The 20959-nt window shown below is 26.0% G+C and overlaps 4 protein-coding genes across 14 annotated transcripts in view; 2 read left to right on the forward strand and 2 right to left on the reverse strand.

The window, feature by feature from the left end:
* The first annotated feature begins 495 nt into the window (after positions 1-495).
* Positions 496-6000, forward strand: LOC550948 (tafazzin homolog). The gene is made up of 5 exons (XM_006569604.3): positions 496-769; positions 3292-3420; positions 4191-4434; positions 4543-4797; positions 4885-6000. Exons 1-5 carry the CDS (start codon positions 655-657, stop codon positions 4922-4924), a joined length of 783 nt encoding a protein of 260 aa, XP_006569667.1. The 5' UTR covers positions 496-654; the 3' UTR covers positions 4925-6000.
* A 1032-nt stretch (positions 6001-7032) lies between these two features.
* LOC408591 (PX domain-containing protein kinase-like protein) lies at positions 7033-10790 on the reverse strand. 4 transcript variants are annotated; one of them, XM_006569603.3, is made up of 9 exons: positions 10399-10790; positions 9779-9967; positions 9587-9683; positions 8980-9404; positions 8735-8911; positions 8244-8654; positions 8004-8160; positions 7884-7928; positions 7471-7637 (listed from the first exon to the last, which is right to left on the reverse strand). In XM_006569603.3, the coding sequence occupies exons 1-8, from the start codon at positions 10498-10500 to the stop codon at positions 7912-7914; spliced, it is 1575 nt and encodes a 524-aa protein (XP_006569666.1). In that variant the 5' UTR covers positions 10501-10790; the 3' UTR covers positions 7471-7637; positions 7884-7911. The 4 variants fall into 4 exon arrangements, with proteins under 4 accessions (XP_006569664.1, XP_392133.2, XP_006569666.1 ...); XM_006569602.3 differs by having other exon boundaries at positions 7471-7646; XM_006569601.3 differs by lacking the exon at positions 7884-7928 and having other exon boundaries at positions 7033-7637.
* Positions 10791-11606: 816 nt separating this feature from the next.
* On the forward strand, positions 11607-16995 carry LOC408590 (RING finger and CHY zinc finger domain-containing protein 1). Of its 4 annotated transcripts, none has more exons than XM_006569600.3 (5): positions 11607-12189; positions 14774-15091; positions 15297-15575; positions 15669-15773; positions 15850-16995. In XM_006569600.3, the coding sequence occupies exons 1-4, from the start codon at positions 12064-12066 to the stop codon at positions 15762-15764; spliced, it is 819 nt and encodes a 272-aa protein (XP_006569663.1). In that variant the 5' UTR covers positions 11607-12063; the 3' UTR covers positions 15765-15773; positions 15850-16995. The 4 variants fall into 4 exon arrangements, with proteins under 4 accessions (XP_006569663.1, XP_016773343.1, XP_392132.1 ...); XM_016917854.2 differs by having other exon boundaries at positions 15853-16995; XM_392132.7 differs by having other exon boundaries at positions 15669-15759.
* Positions 16996-18386: 1391 nt separating this feature from the next.
* The window catches only part of LOC409733 (transcriptional activator Myb), a 34854-nt gene continuing 32281 nt past the window's right edge, over positions 18387-20959 (reverse strand). For all 5 annotated transcript variants that reach the window (XM_006569590.3, XM_393231.6, XM_006569592.3 and 2 more), the window contains 2 exons: positions 19893-20018; positions 18387-19425 (listed from right to left, as the gene is read on the reverse strand). In XM_006569590.3, coding sequence (XP_006569653.1) covers positions 19291-19425; positions 19893-20018 — 261 coding nt within the window. In that variant the 3' untranslated portion in view covers positions 18387-19290. The remainder of the gene's footprint in view (positions 19426-19892; positions 20019-20959) is intronic.

Genomic DNA, 20959 nt, shown 5'->3' on the forward strand with positions numbered 1-20959 from the left:
TGAAATTTTCCTTTGTATTGAATAAAATTGTATTACAATATTTTTTGATTCTCGTTAATATTTTTCTTTTCTTTTCTTTCTTTTTATAATTTAATTTCTTGATTTTTAAATATTAAATATAGATTAACTATTATTCTACAAATTTTAATTATATTTTTTTTATTCTTAAAAGCATATTTTATAATAATTAATAAATTATCTTTATTTTATATATTATTATTTAGATTTATGTGGATTATTTATTAATAAAAAAAAGAATTTTTTATTTAAATTATAACCATATATATATAATTATAATATTATCGTTGAAAAAATAATTAAATATATAATAAATTAATAAAAAATAAATAATTGAAGTTAATCTAATAATAGTATACATTTGCACGTTGTTAAATAAGGTGAGGATAAGAGTTCGAAGTATCTTTAATATTAAATTAAATGCTTCAATAATCGGTAATGTTCGGATATGTTCGGATACGTTCAGCCAACCACGTGACACTCATCGAGAAATATGGCGTGAAGTTGGTACGAAGATGGTTGTTGTGAGTTACGAAAGAGTAGACGATTTCTCGCGGGGAAGGCACTTCCCAGTCGTCCGGAAAAAGTACCGCATTGCTATTTTTTCCTTTGATCTAGCAAGCGGACGGTAGTGCGATGGTATACGACATCAAATGGATCATACCGAAGCTTCGAAATCCAAGCAGTCTTTGGAACATTGCGAGTAGCATAACCTTTGTAGCAGTAGGGATTTTCTCTAAAATCATTATAGGTGAGTTACACAAATCAATTATTTAAATTAATATTATGTATTATTCAATATTGATGTGAAATCATTAGTGATAGTTCGAATTTATATTTAAAAAATTATTCTTGATATATTACAGATTTAACTATCTATTAGCTCGCAATATATATGTATTCTATAGTTTATGTCTATGATTTATGTAGAAATAAAAAAGAAACGTGACTATTCTACAACTCTATTTGATTGAAAAGTTCATTTTTTATAATTAAACGAAAGATTATAACGAAAGATTATAAAGTAATACAAAAAGTATTTATATAATAATATCATGTATTATAAATTTTTTTTATTTAATCTATGATTATTATAAAATAAATTTAAAAAAATTGTTTCAAATTTAAACTACGTAAATGATATAATAATATTATTTAAAATTATTTGAAAATTTACATTAATATAATTACTTGTTTGAATTATTGAATAACAGTTAAATTTTATGTATTTAATATATTGCAATTACACGCGCAAATGTTTCCTTATAAAATAGAAATAAATTTATTTAAATATTTAAAAATAATTTATTTTATAAATAGTTATATAAACAGTTTTTAATGGATTAAAATTACATAATATAATATAATGTTAATTCAACACATTAAAAAGAATGTATAATAATTAAATCTTTATCATATATCTGTTTATCATCTTGGTTTATCAACTTCTAAATACAATTAAAATCTAATATAATAATTAAAATGTAATTTTTTAAAGTTATTTTTAAGTATGTATATAATTAAAACAAGTTAGAAACCAATTATATGTGATGATTGTTAAATATTCTAAATTGTATTTTGTATTTAATTTTTTCATATCATTACATTACAAATTTTTTTAATTCTTTTAATACTTTCTTATTATTTATTGTTTTAAAAATTTATATGAACATAATTAAGAAAAAGTTTTATATATATAAAAATAAAACAAAATAAAACAAACAAATATAAATAAAAAATACGATAAATATATATATTATTTAATTTCCTACACACTTCATTATGATAGAATTGGACATTCCATGTGACGTCATTATAAATATCACGCGATATATTATCGGATATTCATTTTATAACCATATGCACTTTTTCATTATAAATCAATTTATATTCGCATACATACAGGTAATGATGCATGACTTTTAAAAAAATGCTCGATTAATTATATTTTGATTTTAATAACTAATCTTTTCAAATCATATATTATCCGAATATGGAAGGTGTATTCTGTATCATTATTATTATGTTTTGCGAGATTGGTATTTCTAATTTCAGGAAAGGTCAGGTACGCATTAACGCCCTACAAAGGGCACAGGAAATCAGTCATTGGCCCTCGCTGGTCTTTCAGTGAGTACCACTGATTTACAATAGACCCGACTTAATGTTGACGTTGACTTAGCTACGATACAATAAACTTCGGAAATTAAGCATTACTCAATTGGTTGAACTCATAACGCTCCATATATCTCTCCATCTCCATTCAATCCTTTTCTTTCTTTCTTCTCTCTTTTTGTTCGTTTTATCAATCTATTCGCGTGTAATAATCGCTATTCACTCCTTCAAATTCAGTTTTATCTTTACATTATATATGATTAAATTTTACATAACCAATATTTCTTTTGTCCATTGCGATATTTATGATTCTGATTAGATAATATTTCATTCTATAATTCTAATTAAGTAAACAAAAAACAATGGTTTTTGAAAGTTGAATATGAAAGATTGATTAATAATAATTCATAATTCAAAAAATCTATAAAGATAAAAATTGCTTTAGAAGTCATATTCATGTTAATCAAAGACTAATATAATGTTAGGTTTATTACAAAAATGATAATTTGAATTTTGGATTTGCATGTTTTCAATAAAATATAATTTCAACATCACCTTACTATATATTTATGATCATATAATAATTATTTTATGAATAATTAAAAGAGATATAAAATTATTTTTAAAATCTTATAAAATCTATGTCCATAATTGTTTTATAAGTCATTATATCAATATCTTTATTATTCATTTTAATATCAATATCATTATTATTCATCATCATCGATCAAAGTTGATTTGAGATAATGATATTGATTATATATTATAAGATGTATAATTATTTCTTATAATCTCATGCGTAATCATTTTTTATAACATTTTTTATCATATAATAAAAACAAACTTTTATACTTTTTTAATAATTACTTTTTTTAAGATTAACAGATTATTTCATTAATCAAATATAAATAATTTAGCTTTACTTTAAAGTTCTAGCATTAGATAAATATAAATCTCACTTTTCATTGCACATATTTAACATCACATTTAGAAAGAAAACCAATTCTATGTAAATCAAGATGAAGTGTGTTGTGTCAAGTATATACAGTATATACAATGAAAATGAATTTCACGAAATACACACAATATTCTGTAGTATTTTTTCTGATTTGCGAATTAATTTACCGAAGAGCATTTTCTTTTCCGTTCGTGGTGTTTAAGAATGGCTGAACAGAACAACAGTGTACAACAAACATATCATCAATCGAGCGTTAGACGAACGGCCGAAAAATGTACCGTTAATCACAGTATCAAATCATCACAGTTGCTTCGATGATCCTGGCATATGGGGTAAGTTTCTTTTAGATTGATTCAACAATCGGACCACTGTATCGACTGTTATTCATTAAGTTAAACACTCGACACTGTTTCATCAATATAGCTTTCAACCTCCATTGTTATGTTTTGTTAGCAAACATTTTATTGTATGTATCGATTAATGAGGCACGATCGAAACGAAAGGATATTCCAATGATATTGTATGTTAATATACCGATACTGAATACTGATACTGAATATACTTTATTAGTTGATCGAAGAATATTTTTTTTACCGATATTTTTTTTTTATACGAATGATATGTACTGTAGTGGTTTCTTTATTTATAAAATATTTCTTTGTTGTATATACGAAGAACAATATGGCGGAGTACATGTGAGTGCTATAAAAATTATTTTACAATGGCTTTGCACAAACAAAAGAATACTGTAATATTTAAAACATTTATTTTTTACACAAATTATTTTATTAATTATTAGTTGATAATTTTTAAATCGATTTTATAAAAACAATATATAATTTAACAATAAAATATTATATAAGTATATTCATATATTATTCGTGTTTGTTAAATCATTTTCGATTTTTTTTTTCATTGATTTACTAATAAATTATTAATATTATTGATTATTTAGACACATATACATGCACATACGCTTGCATACCTTCATATATACACGAATTCTCCTTTTCCTGAATCATATCTTTTCTTTCTCAGAATGACCATCGATAAGCGATCGAATGAAAGAATTTAAGACAGAAAAATCTCTGAACTCATTTAGCGAGCCTGGACCTGAGGTATCTGATGGATCGACGTAAGATCAGGTGGTCGCTTGCGGCCCACGACATTTGTTTCACAAACTCCTGGCATTCATACTTCTTTATGCTGGGCAAATGCATTCCCGTGATCAGAGGTGGAGGTGTTTATCAGGAAGCCATGGATTTCTGCATCGAAAAGTTGGCCGCTGGTGAATGGATTCACGTCTTCCCCGAGGGGAAAGTAAACATGTTTAAAGAAACCATGAGGTTCGCGATTTTTTTTTTTTTTCTTTATATATATTTATTCTATACTTCATCTTCTATCTTTTCTTTTCTTTTCTTTTTTGTTTTAAAATTCTATTCTATCGTGTTCAGATTAAAGTGGGGTATTGGAAGATTAATATTTGAATCACCTGTTCCGCCGCTAGTAGTTCCAATCTATCATCTTGGGATGGACGATGTTTTACCGAATGAACCACCATATAGATTGAAAATACGCAAAAAGGTCACTATGAATTACGGTGATCCAATAGATTTTAGCGAATTAGTAGAAGAATTGCGCGTGTCAAAAGTATCTGAAGAGGAAGCAAGGAAAGCGATTACAGATCGTATTCAAACAGAACTTTTAAAGTATTGTTATTTGAAATCTCAATAATATTCATGATATATAATTCATAATAATCTATATATTTTCATGATAATTCATATATTTTTCAGATTGAAAACGATAACGGAAGAACTTCATAAAAACTCATGATAATCAAACGGGAGACATTCTAATCATCATCCCGATTAGCTTTAATATACCAAAAGAAAAGAAAAAAAAAATATATATATATATATAAAAAATAAAATTTTAATTTCAATGTGACAATAGATATTAATCAAAGATGTTCATTTGTACGACATGTAACTAATATATATATATATACAGTTGTGTAATGTAATGCACGTATCAGGCAGTAGTGATTTAGTTTTGTTCCTTTTTTTATTTTTTTTTTCATTTTTTTAAAGAGGATATTATGTTCGTGATATTCTTGAGAGAATTTTAATTTAAATACGAGTCGTGTTGACTTAAAAATGCCATATATACGTTTCACAGTTACATTATCACATACATAGTAATGTATATATGTTCCTGCATACACATAAAAGGAATCATCATAACTTATGTAAAAACTTACAGCTATTGTTTATAGAATAAATTTTAATATAATCGCAAATTACGAAAGCTTCTATGAAACATAACATTGAAAATGTGCCACTATATACTGCATATCATCGTTCATTTTTATGCGTTGGTTTTTTAATATTTTCGAGATTCGTAATTTGTGATGATACAATACAAGCGTGACACAATCTTTGTATAATTCATTGAATTTACTCTGCATATACTAAAAACTTTTGTATAAATGATTCGAATATAATTGTAATCAAAGAAGAAAAGAAAATGAATGAATTTGACGAAATAATATAACTAAGTTAGATTTAATTGAAACCCAACTTAAATTTGTTGGATTTCAAAACGCTTAATCATCGAACAAAAGACGAAATTACCGTGCTTATGATCAATTATTGTACATTTAAATATATGCACACATATTTTTGATATATTGTAAGAATTTACAGTAACTATATTAAAAACATTGAATGATAAAAATACTACAAAGATATACATATTTTGTATTTATTAAATTTTTTTATAAATAGTAAAATATTTTCACAAAAAGAAATCTATTTTTTGCAATCTGTTGTACTATGCGAGTATTATTTAAAGTGTAATGTGACTGTTTTACGCCATTATTTCATTTTAATAAATTATTTTTCACGCTATACTATATTATTTAAAAAAATATGTAGATTATATTATAATTATCTAACAGATAATAAGATAAATATTTCTCTAAGTCAACTTTTATTAATATTCAATAAAATGTCAATATGTTTGAATATTCAAACTTTATTTCAAAATTATAATTTATATTATTTTTCTATAATAAATATAAAAATTGTTTTAATATATTTTCAAAATTATCAAAAAAATAAATATTATTACTATTATTACTTATTACAAATTATATTACTCTATGAAGAATAATATTTATACGGATAATTCAACAAATTATATTTAAAATTAATATTTTATACGGAAAATATCAATTATATTACATCATTTCGTTACGATATTCACAGATAAATCTTGTACATATATATTCTTTTTATGACATAGAAATATATTACGTCATACACATTTGCGACATCACTATTTTTCAAAGATTGAGTATGACTTGGCACGTTTTTTCTCTTCATAGAAAAAGACAGTTTTGATTCTAGAGCGATACAATAAAAGCAACACACAATATTTTTTATAAGTGGAATCTGTACATTAATACGTTATTCATACCATAAACTTTAAATAGATAGAGTGGTATACATAACATTAACGAGACAAAGTTTATGCTATAAACGTAAGTATTATCACTTTCATTCTATCATTTATATTTTTATACAAATTAAATATGAAATAGTATAATATGAACTAAGTGTAAAAGAGAAAAATTCGATCGCGAGACTTGAATTTATAATTAAATTGAACTTCATTTAATTAAATTCATTAATTAAAATATAAAATAGTATTTGATAAAATAATATTTGATATAATATTAACAATTTTTCAATAAATTTAAATATGATTAAAGATAAAATTAATTTTATTATTATGTATAATGTATATGACATTAATTGTATAATATTACATCACTATTAAAAAAACTTTCTTTAAAAAGATAATTTAATATTTTTATAAAATTTCGAATCCATCATTGGACGGTGTTTAAGGAATTAAAAAATAACAACAAAATAATATTTAAATATTATTTGATTCTAACAACTTGATTCGTGCTTCTAGTATAGATAAATAGAATTATTTTATATTTATTTGTAATTATATGATTTATAACTATCTATTTCTACATAATATACATGTTAATTGATTCTACAGAATATATATATATATATATTTGATATTGAATATATATATATATATATATAGATTGTATAGAATTTAAATATATATATATATATATATATATTTGTTTATTTATTTATATGGATTTCGCAAGTATCACGATCGAAATAAAATCTCACGATCCGATAAAAAAAATAATGTGCTTTTGGTATAGATTGTGATCATACATTATCCTCTTTTGATAAATTAATATGATCATTCAGCATTCTCTCATATCTCTCATTCTTGTGTCTATCATTGTGTCATCTTCTTTTATCTCAATGATATTCATTGGCAACTTTACGAAGACTAGTTTTATTGAAATTACAAATACTTCCAAGCAGAGCAGCTCGTTCGTTGGTCAATTTTGAGACATTATTTGACACATCAATAGTTGCAGGCATCTGTGACGGAGGTGTTGGTATAGTACTTTTTGCAGGAACTCCATCACCTTGTCGCACATCTATAGAACCTTTAGTTAAATAGATTGTAATTTTATATAATTTTTATAATGTCGTTTGGATACATATTATTTTATTATATTTAATTTTTTATTAATTACATTATTTTTATAAAGATATACTATATACTATAAATATACTATTCATTAAACCTATTATTATATGTGCTCGAAATGTATCCAAGCGATAATTATATGAAAAAATGTATGAACGTGAATAATTAGTGTTTGAGTGATCATATGACCTACGTGAGAGAAATAAGCGTAGTATGCGCCATCAACTTTTGTGCCCAGCTAATATAAAGTCATGAATATTGATTAATGTTAATTTTTAATAAAGATTAATAAAAAAAGTAATTTGATACTTACGCAGTGATGGAGGTGTTAAAGTTCCAACACTGGTGGCTGTAGAAGTACTAGTAGGACTATCCGAGCGTTCCGGACTCTTACCATTTACATGTTTTATTCCATTTGCACTTAATTGATTTGCAGAACGTTGTTCTTGGGCTAATTTTTGTTCCTTCTTCTAGAATAATAAAAACATTTATATTTTCATTTTAAAAAGTATATAAATATTTTAATACAATATTTAAATATAATATTTTTTACTAGTTTCTGTTTTCGTTTTTTCATTTCTTCCTCTGAACTCATCATTTCTTGAACTTTGACAAGTCTTTTTTGATGTCTCGCTACTTTTTGTTCTTCTTTTAGTCTTTGTTCTGCTTTGTTTACTGCTTCTTGTAAAGCTTCTTTCAAATGACTACTTAATTTGAAATGTGGTTTTTCTATGGATCCAACAGCAAATGTAATATGTTTTGCTGATTCAAAGAATGGATGTTCTAATAAATGTGATATTGTTGGTAAATCCTGTTTCAAGGCTTCTGGCGAAAGTATCACTTCTAGTAAACTTTTTAAAGTTAAATCGCAATATGGTAATTCCGAACATGTTGCTTCTAACAATGGTCTTCCAAATGCCATTTCATATAATACATGTCCAAAAGAATAAATATCTACTTGAGTCTGTAAAAAAAAAAGAATATATATATATTTTTATATTGAGAAATTTATACGATATTTTTCTAATGTAATATGAAATATACTGTGGCATGAAGTTTACGCCTTTGTACAACATAAGGACGATAGAATGCTGGTAAACCTAGAAGACCATTTTCTACATCCAATAACTTGGCACATTTTTGTGTTAAAAGAATATTTCCTGTATGTAAATGTCCATATGGTAGACCTTTTTCATGAAGAAATCCTAAAGCTTCCAAAATCTAAAATAAGAATTATTTAGCTACAAAATCTATTATTGTTATCTTAACATGAAATATTATATTTTTACCTGGTAACCATACATAGCAATTTCAGGCACTGTTAATGATTTGGTTTGTTTTGGATTTCCATACTTCTTTATAAATGGTTGTTTAGGTTTAGTTATGCACAAAATGTCACGTAATGTACCCGTCGGATAAAAATTTCTTATCATTAATGCTCCATTTTCAGTTACATGTTGATAAACAATTGGTTCTATATAATTATGCTTTAATGTCCCTAAACTTTTAAAAACACCTTGCATGTCTTTATCTTGCAGATGTTTATCTGGACCAAATTCTACCCATGCAAGTAGTAATTCTTGTTTTGAATTTTGACGATTTTTTACAGTATAATAATGTTTCCTTAACCGCCATCCCATATCAGGAATGGCTTTACAAACTTCAAAATTTGCATCGCTACGTAATGCTAATGACACCTGTTGCAAAGCTATTTCTGAAAATAAAAGTTATTTATGAAAATGAATTAAATTTTAAATATAAATTGATAATTTAAAATAAGATTTTTTTAGTATTTAAACATAATATTATTTACATATTACTTATTTATATACACATCTTATCATATTATTTTTATTTAATTATATTATTACATTTATCATTATAATTAAATCATACCATGTAATGGTGCTGTATAATTATCTGGATCTAAGAATTTTTTCATAGGAAGTGATGAAGCCAATATAGGATTCATTAGTATATTGTTTAAATAATTCTAAAAAAATAAATAAAATAATTATATTAAATTAATACTTAATAATTATGATTTTTTTTATGTAATTAATTTTTTATATAATTTATATAATTAACCTGTAGGGCTATTTGACGTTGAGCTATGAAGTCTGGTTCCATATTACCAATGATTTTCTTTGGAGGAAATGCCAAATCAATGCCAGATATTGATAAAGCTGCATTAAGCTGTACAAAGTCATTGTAGCGTCTGCTAACTCTCCAAAATTTTTCAGAAAGTGGACCTCTTTGTGTTCTAATCACATATTCCTAAATATAATATAAAAATATATATTTATATCATTCCAGCATTAATAAATAACAATTTTTAAATAAATGTATGATTAAAAAATAAATTAAACTATATGTTATAAATTCTAATATTTATATATTGTACATTCCAATAATATTACATTTTTCTATATTTTTCAAATATATATCTTTTTTTTAATATATTATATGTACAAAATTAATTTTAACTATATAAATATATAACTATATAAATTTTATATATATGAAAATATATTATAAAATTGTTTATCTTTGAAATATGCAAGAAAAGCATCGAAAATGTCTACGTAATCAACAATAACGTCCGACGTTGATTTAATGATATGAGATTGGAACGAAAATCCGACATGTATAAAGATCATCTTTTATCGACCAAATATCAAAATATACGTATTAAGCGTGCATCGTACCGTATGTCCGTCGATTGTTCTTGCATTTTCAATGACGCTCGTCAGCTTTTCTGTATCATCTAACAGCACTTTATTTGTATATCGTTTCTCAAATAAAGCCATTGATCATTAGTCCAACAAAATGCAGAGCCCGTGCGGGGCGAACTGCGTATGGCTAGCGCATATTTTTCGTAAGTCGCCATACATGACGCACTTTTGTATCATTGCAACATTGGTCAACGTATTATACACAATTATTTTAAATGATTCAATAATAGATTCAAAAAGATGCACCGATAATGATTAATGTTTTTTTAATGATCAACACAAATCTTATTTAATGAATTACATCAATCCTCTTACAGTTTGACACCCATCTTTCACCATTTTATTATATACACTTTTGCAGTGATACCACAATCAGATACAATAAACATAAAATTTCTATATTTTATATTCATTGCTTATGTTGAGTAAATTATAAAAATTTCATTCCAAATTATTTATAAATAATTAATTATAAATTTAAAAATAATTAATATAAATTTAATTATGTCATGAAATAATCAAGTAATTAAACAATTAAATTTTTCGTAAATTTTTATCATACATTTCATATTATTAATGAATTTATCATATTATCAATTAAAATGCCAGATTATTTATGCAATTAAATTTATCCATATCATAAATCCATATCATGCGATCTAATAACAAAATATAGAAAATATGAATTTGACTAAATTATAGATAACAGATAAAATTGCATTTGATTATAGCATACATTATACAAAATTAGTTGGATTAGGATATTTTGAATGTTTACTTTATTTATATTTATATATATCATAACTTTTGTTAGGTTTTATAACAATTAAGAATATAAATTGACAAAAAAAGTGAATTTTCATTTATTTATTACTTATTATTTCATGTTTCATGATAATTTAGATTTAGATAGATACAAAATAATATTATTGAATTGCTTGCATTATAAGTGTATTTAAATCTTCGCGGGTCGGATATGTATAAACGCGACGTAGTACTTCATCAAGTCGTCACGACTTCCGGCCACAGTTTTGCATCCTTTTTTCCGAACATCGTCTGTCGTTGTAATCATTACACCGTGGTGATAGTACAACGAAGTGGAGAAGTGTCAGAAGTGGCGAGTGTCGATTCGTTTTTCTTCAAAATTTCCAAGAAATGATAGTTATTCAGCCAAACATAGTTCTGTAACAGACAAACAAAAGCTATCGTTTCTTACAATCAAACGTGCAACGAAAATCCTGCGATTTAGGAGACGGATTGTGAAATTTCTTCGAAATATTCGCGACGTAGAGACGTGCTATAATACATTAACTGTTAATGATGGCACGATTCAATTTTCTTATGACCAGACACATGAGACTCGAAATATTTCCCGTTGGTTCAGGTTGAGGGCTACTTTATTCATACAGAATAAACAGCCCTTGCTTGCTTGTCGGCGCGTGATCCGAACGTTCTACGTCGGTGTTCTTTTTCTACCGTTTTTGAATCGCCGCTAGCGTGTTAATTAAACAAACAAACTGTGGCCGAGATAGTGTTAATCGGATACGGCACAAGAAAATCTGGAAAGGACGTGCGAGTCGATGAGAAGAAGGAGGCGGCGGAGGAGAAAGAGGCAGGAATTTAGGATCATCGAAAGATATGGAGAATAACGACGAAGCGCGCACTGTGGCTGATCGTGCGTCGACGTCAAAGGAGGAACCCTTGGAAGCCACTGCTGATGATGATTACGGCTGCGAGCACTATAAACGAAAATCCAAATTTGTTGTAAGTACCTCAATCGCTTTTTTCTTGCAAATATATTTATAATCATTTTGTTTTGATCACGCAAATGTTCAATTCGTGCGTTTCAACTACAAAAAAACATACTTTTCTTAGATACCGTTTGTAATATTTCCGTGTCTCTATGTTCATATCAACCATTTTTTGAATTTGTTTGTTACAATAAACGATGATCTTGGTTTTATTAATTTTTAAATTTCTTCTGTTTTATATCATCGTAAACATATACATTTATTAAGATTTCTGATTAATTCTCTAGTAACAATATAACGAGTGGTTATAGATCTTTTTCATGTATATTATTAATTGGGCCGTTAAGTGGTTGTAAGTACGTCACCGATTGACAGTTAATTCAATTAATTCGCATAACAGCATCCCTACGGATATATGTATATATTTCAAATTAATCAATGTAGAAACGAAAGATTTCATATGAGATTGAAATGAGACTTTTTGTAAAACTTTTTATAATATAATTTTTGTGTGCGAATATTATAAAATGTCAATAAAGATTTATTGTTTATAGGTCTGTGTTATATTATCATAACTATAATTCTATTTAAAATCACTGAATAAATTTAATTATCCGATTATTTTAAGAAATTTGCATGGTAAATTAATAGTTGACAATTATAGATTTATAGTCGGTATATTTCAATGAATCTTCATTCAACTAATAAACCGAATTTACATTTCATAAGAAACGTTTTGAATGCCGCCTAAAACAACAGATAAAATTCGAAAAGCATTCATAGAGTAATCTATTTGAATATCTATAACGCACTATAATAAAAAGTTGAAAATAAAAAGCTTCAATACCTTAAAAACTATTCTTGAACTTGAATAATCAATAATATTTATAATTCTGGATAAATGTTTTTAAAATAAACGACGCGCATAGCGGTCTTACAATTAACGACTAACATCGAAATCGCTTATACACGAGCTTTTCTTATTCATTGTAAACGCGACATACGTTTTATATGTGTATGTATGTACGTAGCAACAAATCGATGAAGTTCAGCCATATGTTGTGTAATGAAACGCCCTCTCACAGTGTTGCTTACCAATTGCCGCGATAAGTCAAATGTCATGCTACCAGTAACTAGTTTTTTAGTTTTAAGTTGTCTGAAAAAAAAAGTATAATTATGATTTTTTTTTTTCATGGATATTTCCAATAGATATTTCGTATTTTATAATAAAATATATCAGATTTGTGATTTACTTGTCTGCTTACACAATTTGTCTTGTTTACCTCAACGTATAAAGATAAGACACTTAAATTTTTGTTATTCAAATATTATTCAAGAGAACACCGTGAATAATCTATATCTTATGATCGAGAAAATATGTATCTTATTAAAAAAGCAAATCATATATACATTATATCTTACTAAAAAAGCAAATTATATATACAGTAGTAAATCAGTAACATATTTTAATTATACTTTGAAATAATAATTTTTCTTCAAAAATTGCATTAAATAATTTTCTTATATATAAAATTTTAACTTAATAAATAATTTATAACTTAAATAATTCTTTTATTAAAATTATGATAAATTATCGATATATATGCTTTGTGGATTTTAATAATTTTTAAATATGTTATAGAAGATGACTAAACAAACAACTTTACAAAAAATAGTTACTAGCATTTGAATATTTAAACATTCTGAAGAAATATCTATTCTTTGATCTATAGTACATTTTGAATACAGATCGTAAATGATGATCGCATTTTATGCATAATTAATTTAATTTAATTTTTATAAAAATCATTAAAATCTATGACATCATATCGATAAATTAACGTGATTTTATAAAATTTTGTTGAACTTTTAATTCAATATAAATAATAGTTATTTTAATGAAATTTCAATTTATAAAAATTAATATTTTTCATTTTTTATATAATTTTTTATATAAAATAATAATTCAAATGAAAAATTAATATCTATAAATCCATATTGAAATAATTATAACACGTGTTACGATAACACGTGGGAGATGCGAATGTGCGCCATCTAATAGAAATTCAATAATCATGATAAAAGTTAATTACACACTATGTTGAGTCGATTATTAAAATATTAACATTAAAATATTCCATCCTTTCGACAATCAATGAATCATTATTGCATGGAAAAATTTTATATGAATCATTATAGATTTTCTTAATAATGGAAAAATTCATATAGTTGTTGACAACTATAAATGTTTTTTTAACTTGATTCATGTGATTAATTCTTTCGATGTCGCTGAACGTACTAGCATCACGTGCAGAACAAGTTTCATAATGGTATGTTATCATGTTCTCTGTACGCTGATCACCGTACGTTGTCGAACAGTTTTGCCGAACGCTTATAAACGTCTGCTGCATCGAAAGGGTTAGGGATCAAGGATGGATTCATATGGGGGCTAATTGGATTATTATCTAAGACCTTCGTTTTCTAAAGTGTCCAAGAAATATCGATGACACTTTTCTAGCATTTTAATTGAAAATTTGAATTTAAAAATATATGTAACATATTTTTAAAAGTAACCGGTAATATTTATTATTTTTTAGACACCATGTTGCAACAAGGTATATACATGTCGATTCTGCCACGACAAAGAAGAGACTCATACAGTAAACAGAAAAGAAGTCACAGAACTGATATGCGTGTTATGTGATACTCGTCAGCCAGTACAAGCCACTTGCCAAAATTGTCATTGTCGATTCGGTAAATATACATGCCTCGAGTGTAATTTATTTGATGATGAGGACAAAAATCAGTATCATTGTGATGGCTGCGGAATATGTAGAGTCGGCGGTCGTGACCGATTTTTCCACTGTGCCAAGTGCAACATGTGTTTACCAGTTCAATTACAAAACGGACACACGGTATGTAATGTATCAATTTTGATTAAATGCCAATGAAAGTATTTCTATTCTGTATGATATTCTTAGCTAACAATTATTTATTAATTTACTGTAATAAATATATATGTTTGATTTGATAAAATGATAGATAAAAAGAAGTTTCAATTTTGAATTATAATTATAAAAAATAATTCATATAAATCAATACTTTGTGTCATATTTTCAGTGTGTAGAAAATGTTTCTCATGCAAATTGTCCAGTTTGTCTTGAGGATATTCACACAAGTCGTATACCTTGTCACATTCCAAACTGTGGTCATTTGCTTCATCGCACATGCTTTGAGGAATTGTTACATTCAGGACATTATGCGTGTCCAACTTGCCAAGTATCCCTTCTAGATATGACTGATTTATGGAGATTTTTGGATATGGAAGTATCATCAACACCAATGCCAGAAGAATATAGGGATTATAAGGTTGATATTCTGTGCAAAGACTGTCATGAGGTAAAAGAATCTTATTTTAAATATTTGAATTATGTATTTATATAATCAAAAAATAATGATAAATTAAATGTAATCGATGAAACAATTTTTTAGGAGTCAACAGTAAAATTCCATATTGTAGGTTTGAAATGTTTGAATTGTGGAAGTTATAACACTTGCAGAGTTAAAGGATCTCCTTCTCCAGGTTGATATTAATTAGTAATTATTTAATTTTTATAATAATAATATTTTTAAGTTTTACAATTAGTTTCTATGTGTTTTAAAAAATTTTTAGCAGATCCAGATACATTGGACTAAATAATTAGTATCAATATTATGGATAATGAAGAAAAATTATGCAGAACATAAAATTCTGAGTATTACAACGGGAAAATTATGCAATTCCCGCGAGAAAGTGTTGCTTTTAAGCGATTGAGAAAGAAAAAGACATTAGAAAATGGCCTCTTTGGCATTATACCTCTTTATTTGTTTTTAGTGAATTTATACATCTTTGTTGATTGTTTTCAGACTTTTTATAGATGTTATTTTATTAGGAGGCTGAATATAGTGACTGAAAATGATCAGCGCTTATATTTTTAACCATGAGACATCGAAAATTATTCAATAATCACGATTTAAATCGTGAATTCATTTTAATTCAAGTTATTAAGAATAGTAGATTCATTTTACGAAAATATATTAATTATTACACATAATGATAGTAATTCTAAATGAAACAGTATGTAATATATTCTTGGCGATTCTCATTTTGTTATCGTTTGGTGACGCAGTATGCATGGTATCACCCATTTCTTAAAATTCTTCTCGCGCTGTTATTAAATAGAATTTTGAACATTTCATGATGCGTGACTTTCTTTTGATGCAATCTTTTCGTAAATGCTATTTGATCAACATATACCGGTAGTGCTAGTCAAAAAATTTCCCTCTTTTAGCTATTATTATAATCAACAGCTAAGAGTTCCTTTATGATATACATAGTTCCCCGATGTTATATTATACAGTTACATGTAGAGATAGAAATCAATGAGATTATTACTAATAAGATGCATTTTATTTCTTAATTAATTATTGTACGCGCAATTTTCGAAAAGATCGCCATCTAGTCAAAGATCACTTGAATCACTTCTTAATACAAATGTTCTATATATAGAAAAAAAATGCGCGGAGGAATCTCAGATAGTTGGGTGACGTAAGCTGATATCTAATACAATAATTTTGTGAAAATATACGAAATAAATTTATATCGTAAACCTTCGAAATAAATCGTGAGATTTCAAGCTTCGACATTCATCTATCGAATTTTATCGGGCATTACCATCATGTTATTGTAAATTAAAACGACCATAATTATAAATTTGTGCGTATAATTAGGCATCTTTTAGTGCACGCGTTTAAATATATATTTTTACATAAAAAAAAATTGATTTTATATAATTTGATATTAAATTTCATTTTAATAATTAATAAATATTTAGCATAATTCATAAATAATAGAGAAAATATTGTATTTTACTAAAATAAAAAAATTAGTATTTTTAATTTTTCCTCCAAGAAAATGCGTAAAAGGACAAATATGTTTAACTCGTTTTACATGAATTAGTGATTTATATTGTTAGACATTTTAATGTCTAATTATATAAAGCGAAATGACAATATTTTACTTTATTCCAATTATATTTTTAAAAAAATATTCAATACAGATGAATAAATTGGTAACAGTATTTTTTTTTTAAATTAAATTTACTTAAATAATTAAGAAAAATAAACTTTATTTATTTTTTTTAGCTTTAAAACAAAATAAATATAATATAATTGGTAATAAAAGTTAAATTCTAAACAATGCATATTATACAGGGTATTAATATTTTTGGAATATCTTTAAAAATTTTAAAAATCAAATTAAAAAATTGATATGTAAAAATTTCAGTTGAAGCATATTCATTAAGTTATAATTGAAATTTACATTAGATGAAGTGAGACAATTCTATCATAACTGTATTGCTTTATCTAAAAATTTTGATTGCAAACTTCAATTATTTATAACATAATAAATAAGTTTCAACTTGTATTTTTATGTATCAATTTTTGTATTTGTTTTAGCCTCTAGATCAAAAGTGTCCCATGAATATGTTAACACTTTATATATAACTAATAATTCCTAAAATTAAAATTTAATATTATAATGAATTTGTTTAATTTGATTTCATAGTTTTAATGAGAATACTAAATTCACTGTTGAAACATATTAAAAAAACGCGTGTACAAAAAGAGCTTTAGAATTATGTTTGACGCTTACTACATCGCTCATAAACATTGTCATATTGTATTCAGTTTGTACGCATATACTACTGAGTAATCTTATCATCATTCACGTTTAGATACTATATATTTCGATTGCTAATATGAGATAAAGCGTATTTGTGCATAACATTCTAAAGGACATGTTTAAAATATTAAAATATGATACGATGTTTCAAGCTCAAATAAAAGTCGAGTTGGTAGGCACTCTTAATATACCTCACCTGATTGTGAGATTTTTTTGATTATTGAATCTTTTTCAATTGTTTGTTGAATAATATGTGTATGGCTGTTTATTGTATAAGCACTTGTATTATTCATTTCATGGCATTCCAAGTTTCATAAAAGACGTTAATATAAGCCGAAAATTGAATTATTGTTATTGTTATATTAACACATAATTTGATTTAAAAGCATAATGTGAGAAATTATGACATATTAAATCAAATCATGACATAATTTCTTCTAATTTGAAAATAACATTGTGCTGGTTTAAAAAAATATTACCAATTGTTTATTTTTTGGTGTGATTATTATCACGTCTTTATTATTCAATTGTAAATTAAATACCAGTTACAAAGGCTCTTTGTACATAACGGCCGCAATAATGCTTTTGTTTTATATTATATAATATATATACTATTGTATCAAATAAACCAGCTATTATTTTATTCTTTCATCGTTTCGTAATATGATAAGAAGTCGCTACTTTATATGGCAAAAATTTTTTCATATTTTAATAGAAAATAAATTGTTTTCAATATCAATTCACACACGAATTTCTTTATGTAAACATTGATTCCTGATGTCTCTTTAAAAAATTGCATATAAACTTGTAATTTGTACTATCAGGAATAAATATGTTTACGAAAAGAAATGAAGTTTTACTTCTTTTTTCTATATTCATCACTATCTATACGCCAACATTAATAGCAACTTCCTATCAAAAAAGGCAGAAATATCTTGCTTTATTTTTGTTTTTGTGATTTATTTGTGGTCCACATATATCCTACTGAGAACAAATCATAAATATAAGTATTTATAAAGCGTGACATTTCTTCTCTTTTTAAGATACAATTTCAGATGCACTGTGGATTTTTTCATAAAAAGAAAATTCATTTATTTGTATACATATGCTATGCATTAGAATATCTCAATTTTATATCAATTATATGATTCATAAAAGATTATTCTAATGCATACATTCGTATTCAACCTGTAAAATTGCCTAATAGATTTATTTTTTCTTTGCTTTCCTGTTTTCTTTTTTTTTTTTTTTATATCGTGTGATAAATTTGATAGAAAAAGGCTATATTCCTTAAACGGAAGTGCCGTATTATTTTAATTACGACTAGTTTAATGTCGCATATTTTGTACCACGTAGTGCGACTGAGTCCCCATGTTTACAAAAGGACTCTCAAAAATTCAAAGAACGAGGACGTAATGGCAAGTATCCATGACTGCTAAGGAATCGTCGAGCAGCTCGCGTCATTTCGAGCTGATCGCGTGTACGTCCACATGCCACTGTTGCCCATTGTGCTTCTAAATGTACCTGGAATTAGAACAAACCAAGGATGAAAATCAAAGTGAATGGCATAATTATGATATTAATATCATAAAGTAATAACATATACAAAATGATTACATTAACAATATTTAAAATATAACAAGATCAAATATTTAAAACTTGTCTCATAAAAAATTATAAGCTAAATTCTTTTAAATTTTATATATATAAGATTAAATTGAAAAACTTTAATATAAATTATAAGATATATTTAATAGTTTTGAAATATATATTTAATAATTTTATTGCCCTTACACAAGCTATTTAATATTTTAAGAGATCAAATACTGCAATGAAATTTGATCTATAGTAACAGATGTTTTTCCAGTATACGAAAATTAAGCATTGGAGCGATGAGAAAGGAAATCTGACACGAAAATATCAAATCTCTAATGCAGCATCCCATTAAGGAGATATAGTGAACCGATTCTAGAATTAAAAAAACAACTCACCTTAGCACGTTTGACTGGCCTGAGCGGCAAGGGGCTGAGGATACAACAGGGACTGTCGAATGCATCGAATGTGATCGCTCTCTTGGCATTAGGCTTCCGTTGTACGGACACAAAGTCGTGGGAAGTCTGGAAAGGATAGACACACTAGCTACAGCCGGCGAGTAAAAAGAACGCATATAGAAAATGCTCATTTGAAAATTATTTCTTTTTTCTTTTTACCAGAAAAAAAAAACATATGATAATAAGATCAAAATTTCAGTTTTTAGAGACATAATTGAAAGAAAGAGAAAAAGAGGAGTTATAAAGAGAGAAAGAAACGGAGATAGAAAGGATATAGTTAGAGAGAAATAGAGAGGTTATGGGAACATACTTTAGTGTTATTCAAAAAATTACGAAACTATATATTGTGAGCTCGTCCGTTTTATGCGTTCATATTTTTTTTTCTAGGGCACGTTTCATATACATGCAAAAAAAAAAAACTATCACGTTTCATTATAAAATGACTAGGCCTTTTATATTTTCTTTTTTCTTTCTTTTTTTCTTTGCATGATTGCGAATCGATTTCAGAGATTTCCAGTGGAGCTACTGCTCAAAATTGTTCTTTGGATTTTTGGGATAGGATAGTACAAGGAAAATACTTTGGTACGCTAGGCCAGGCCTGTATAAGGACGTTTTACGTTTGAGTTAGTTTTAAACATGCGGCAACTCAATATTATTATCGAAGAAACTAAAAAAATATATATGTAATATGTATATATATTAATATATAATAATAAATAAACACTATCTTTATATGTATATATCCATATAGATATATTATATATAATTATAGACGGGATATTTATGATTTGAGGATATTTAATTAGGGCAAAGGAATTATTAGGAATATTCATTACATTTCATGCTATATGGATCACCGGTGATCCATTTTTTCCAAGTTTAGATTATTATTTTTATCATTATTGAAATATATAAATGACTAAAGAGGCGAAATTGAAACTGCAAACATTTAATACAATCAATATTTTGTAATTAAATATTAAATAATCGTACGATGGTACTTAAAT

This window comes from Apis mellifera, linkage group LG1 (assembly GCF_003254395.2).
Source record: "Apis mellifera strain DH4 linkage group LG1, Amel_HAv3.1, whole genome shotgun sequence".
In the NCBI taxonomy this organism is placed as follows: Eukaryota; Metazoa; Arthropoda; class Insecta; order Hymenoptera; family Apidae; genus Apis; species Apis mellifera.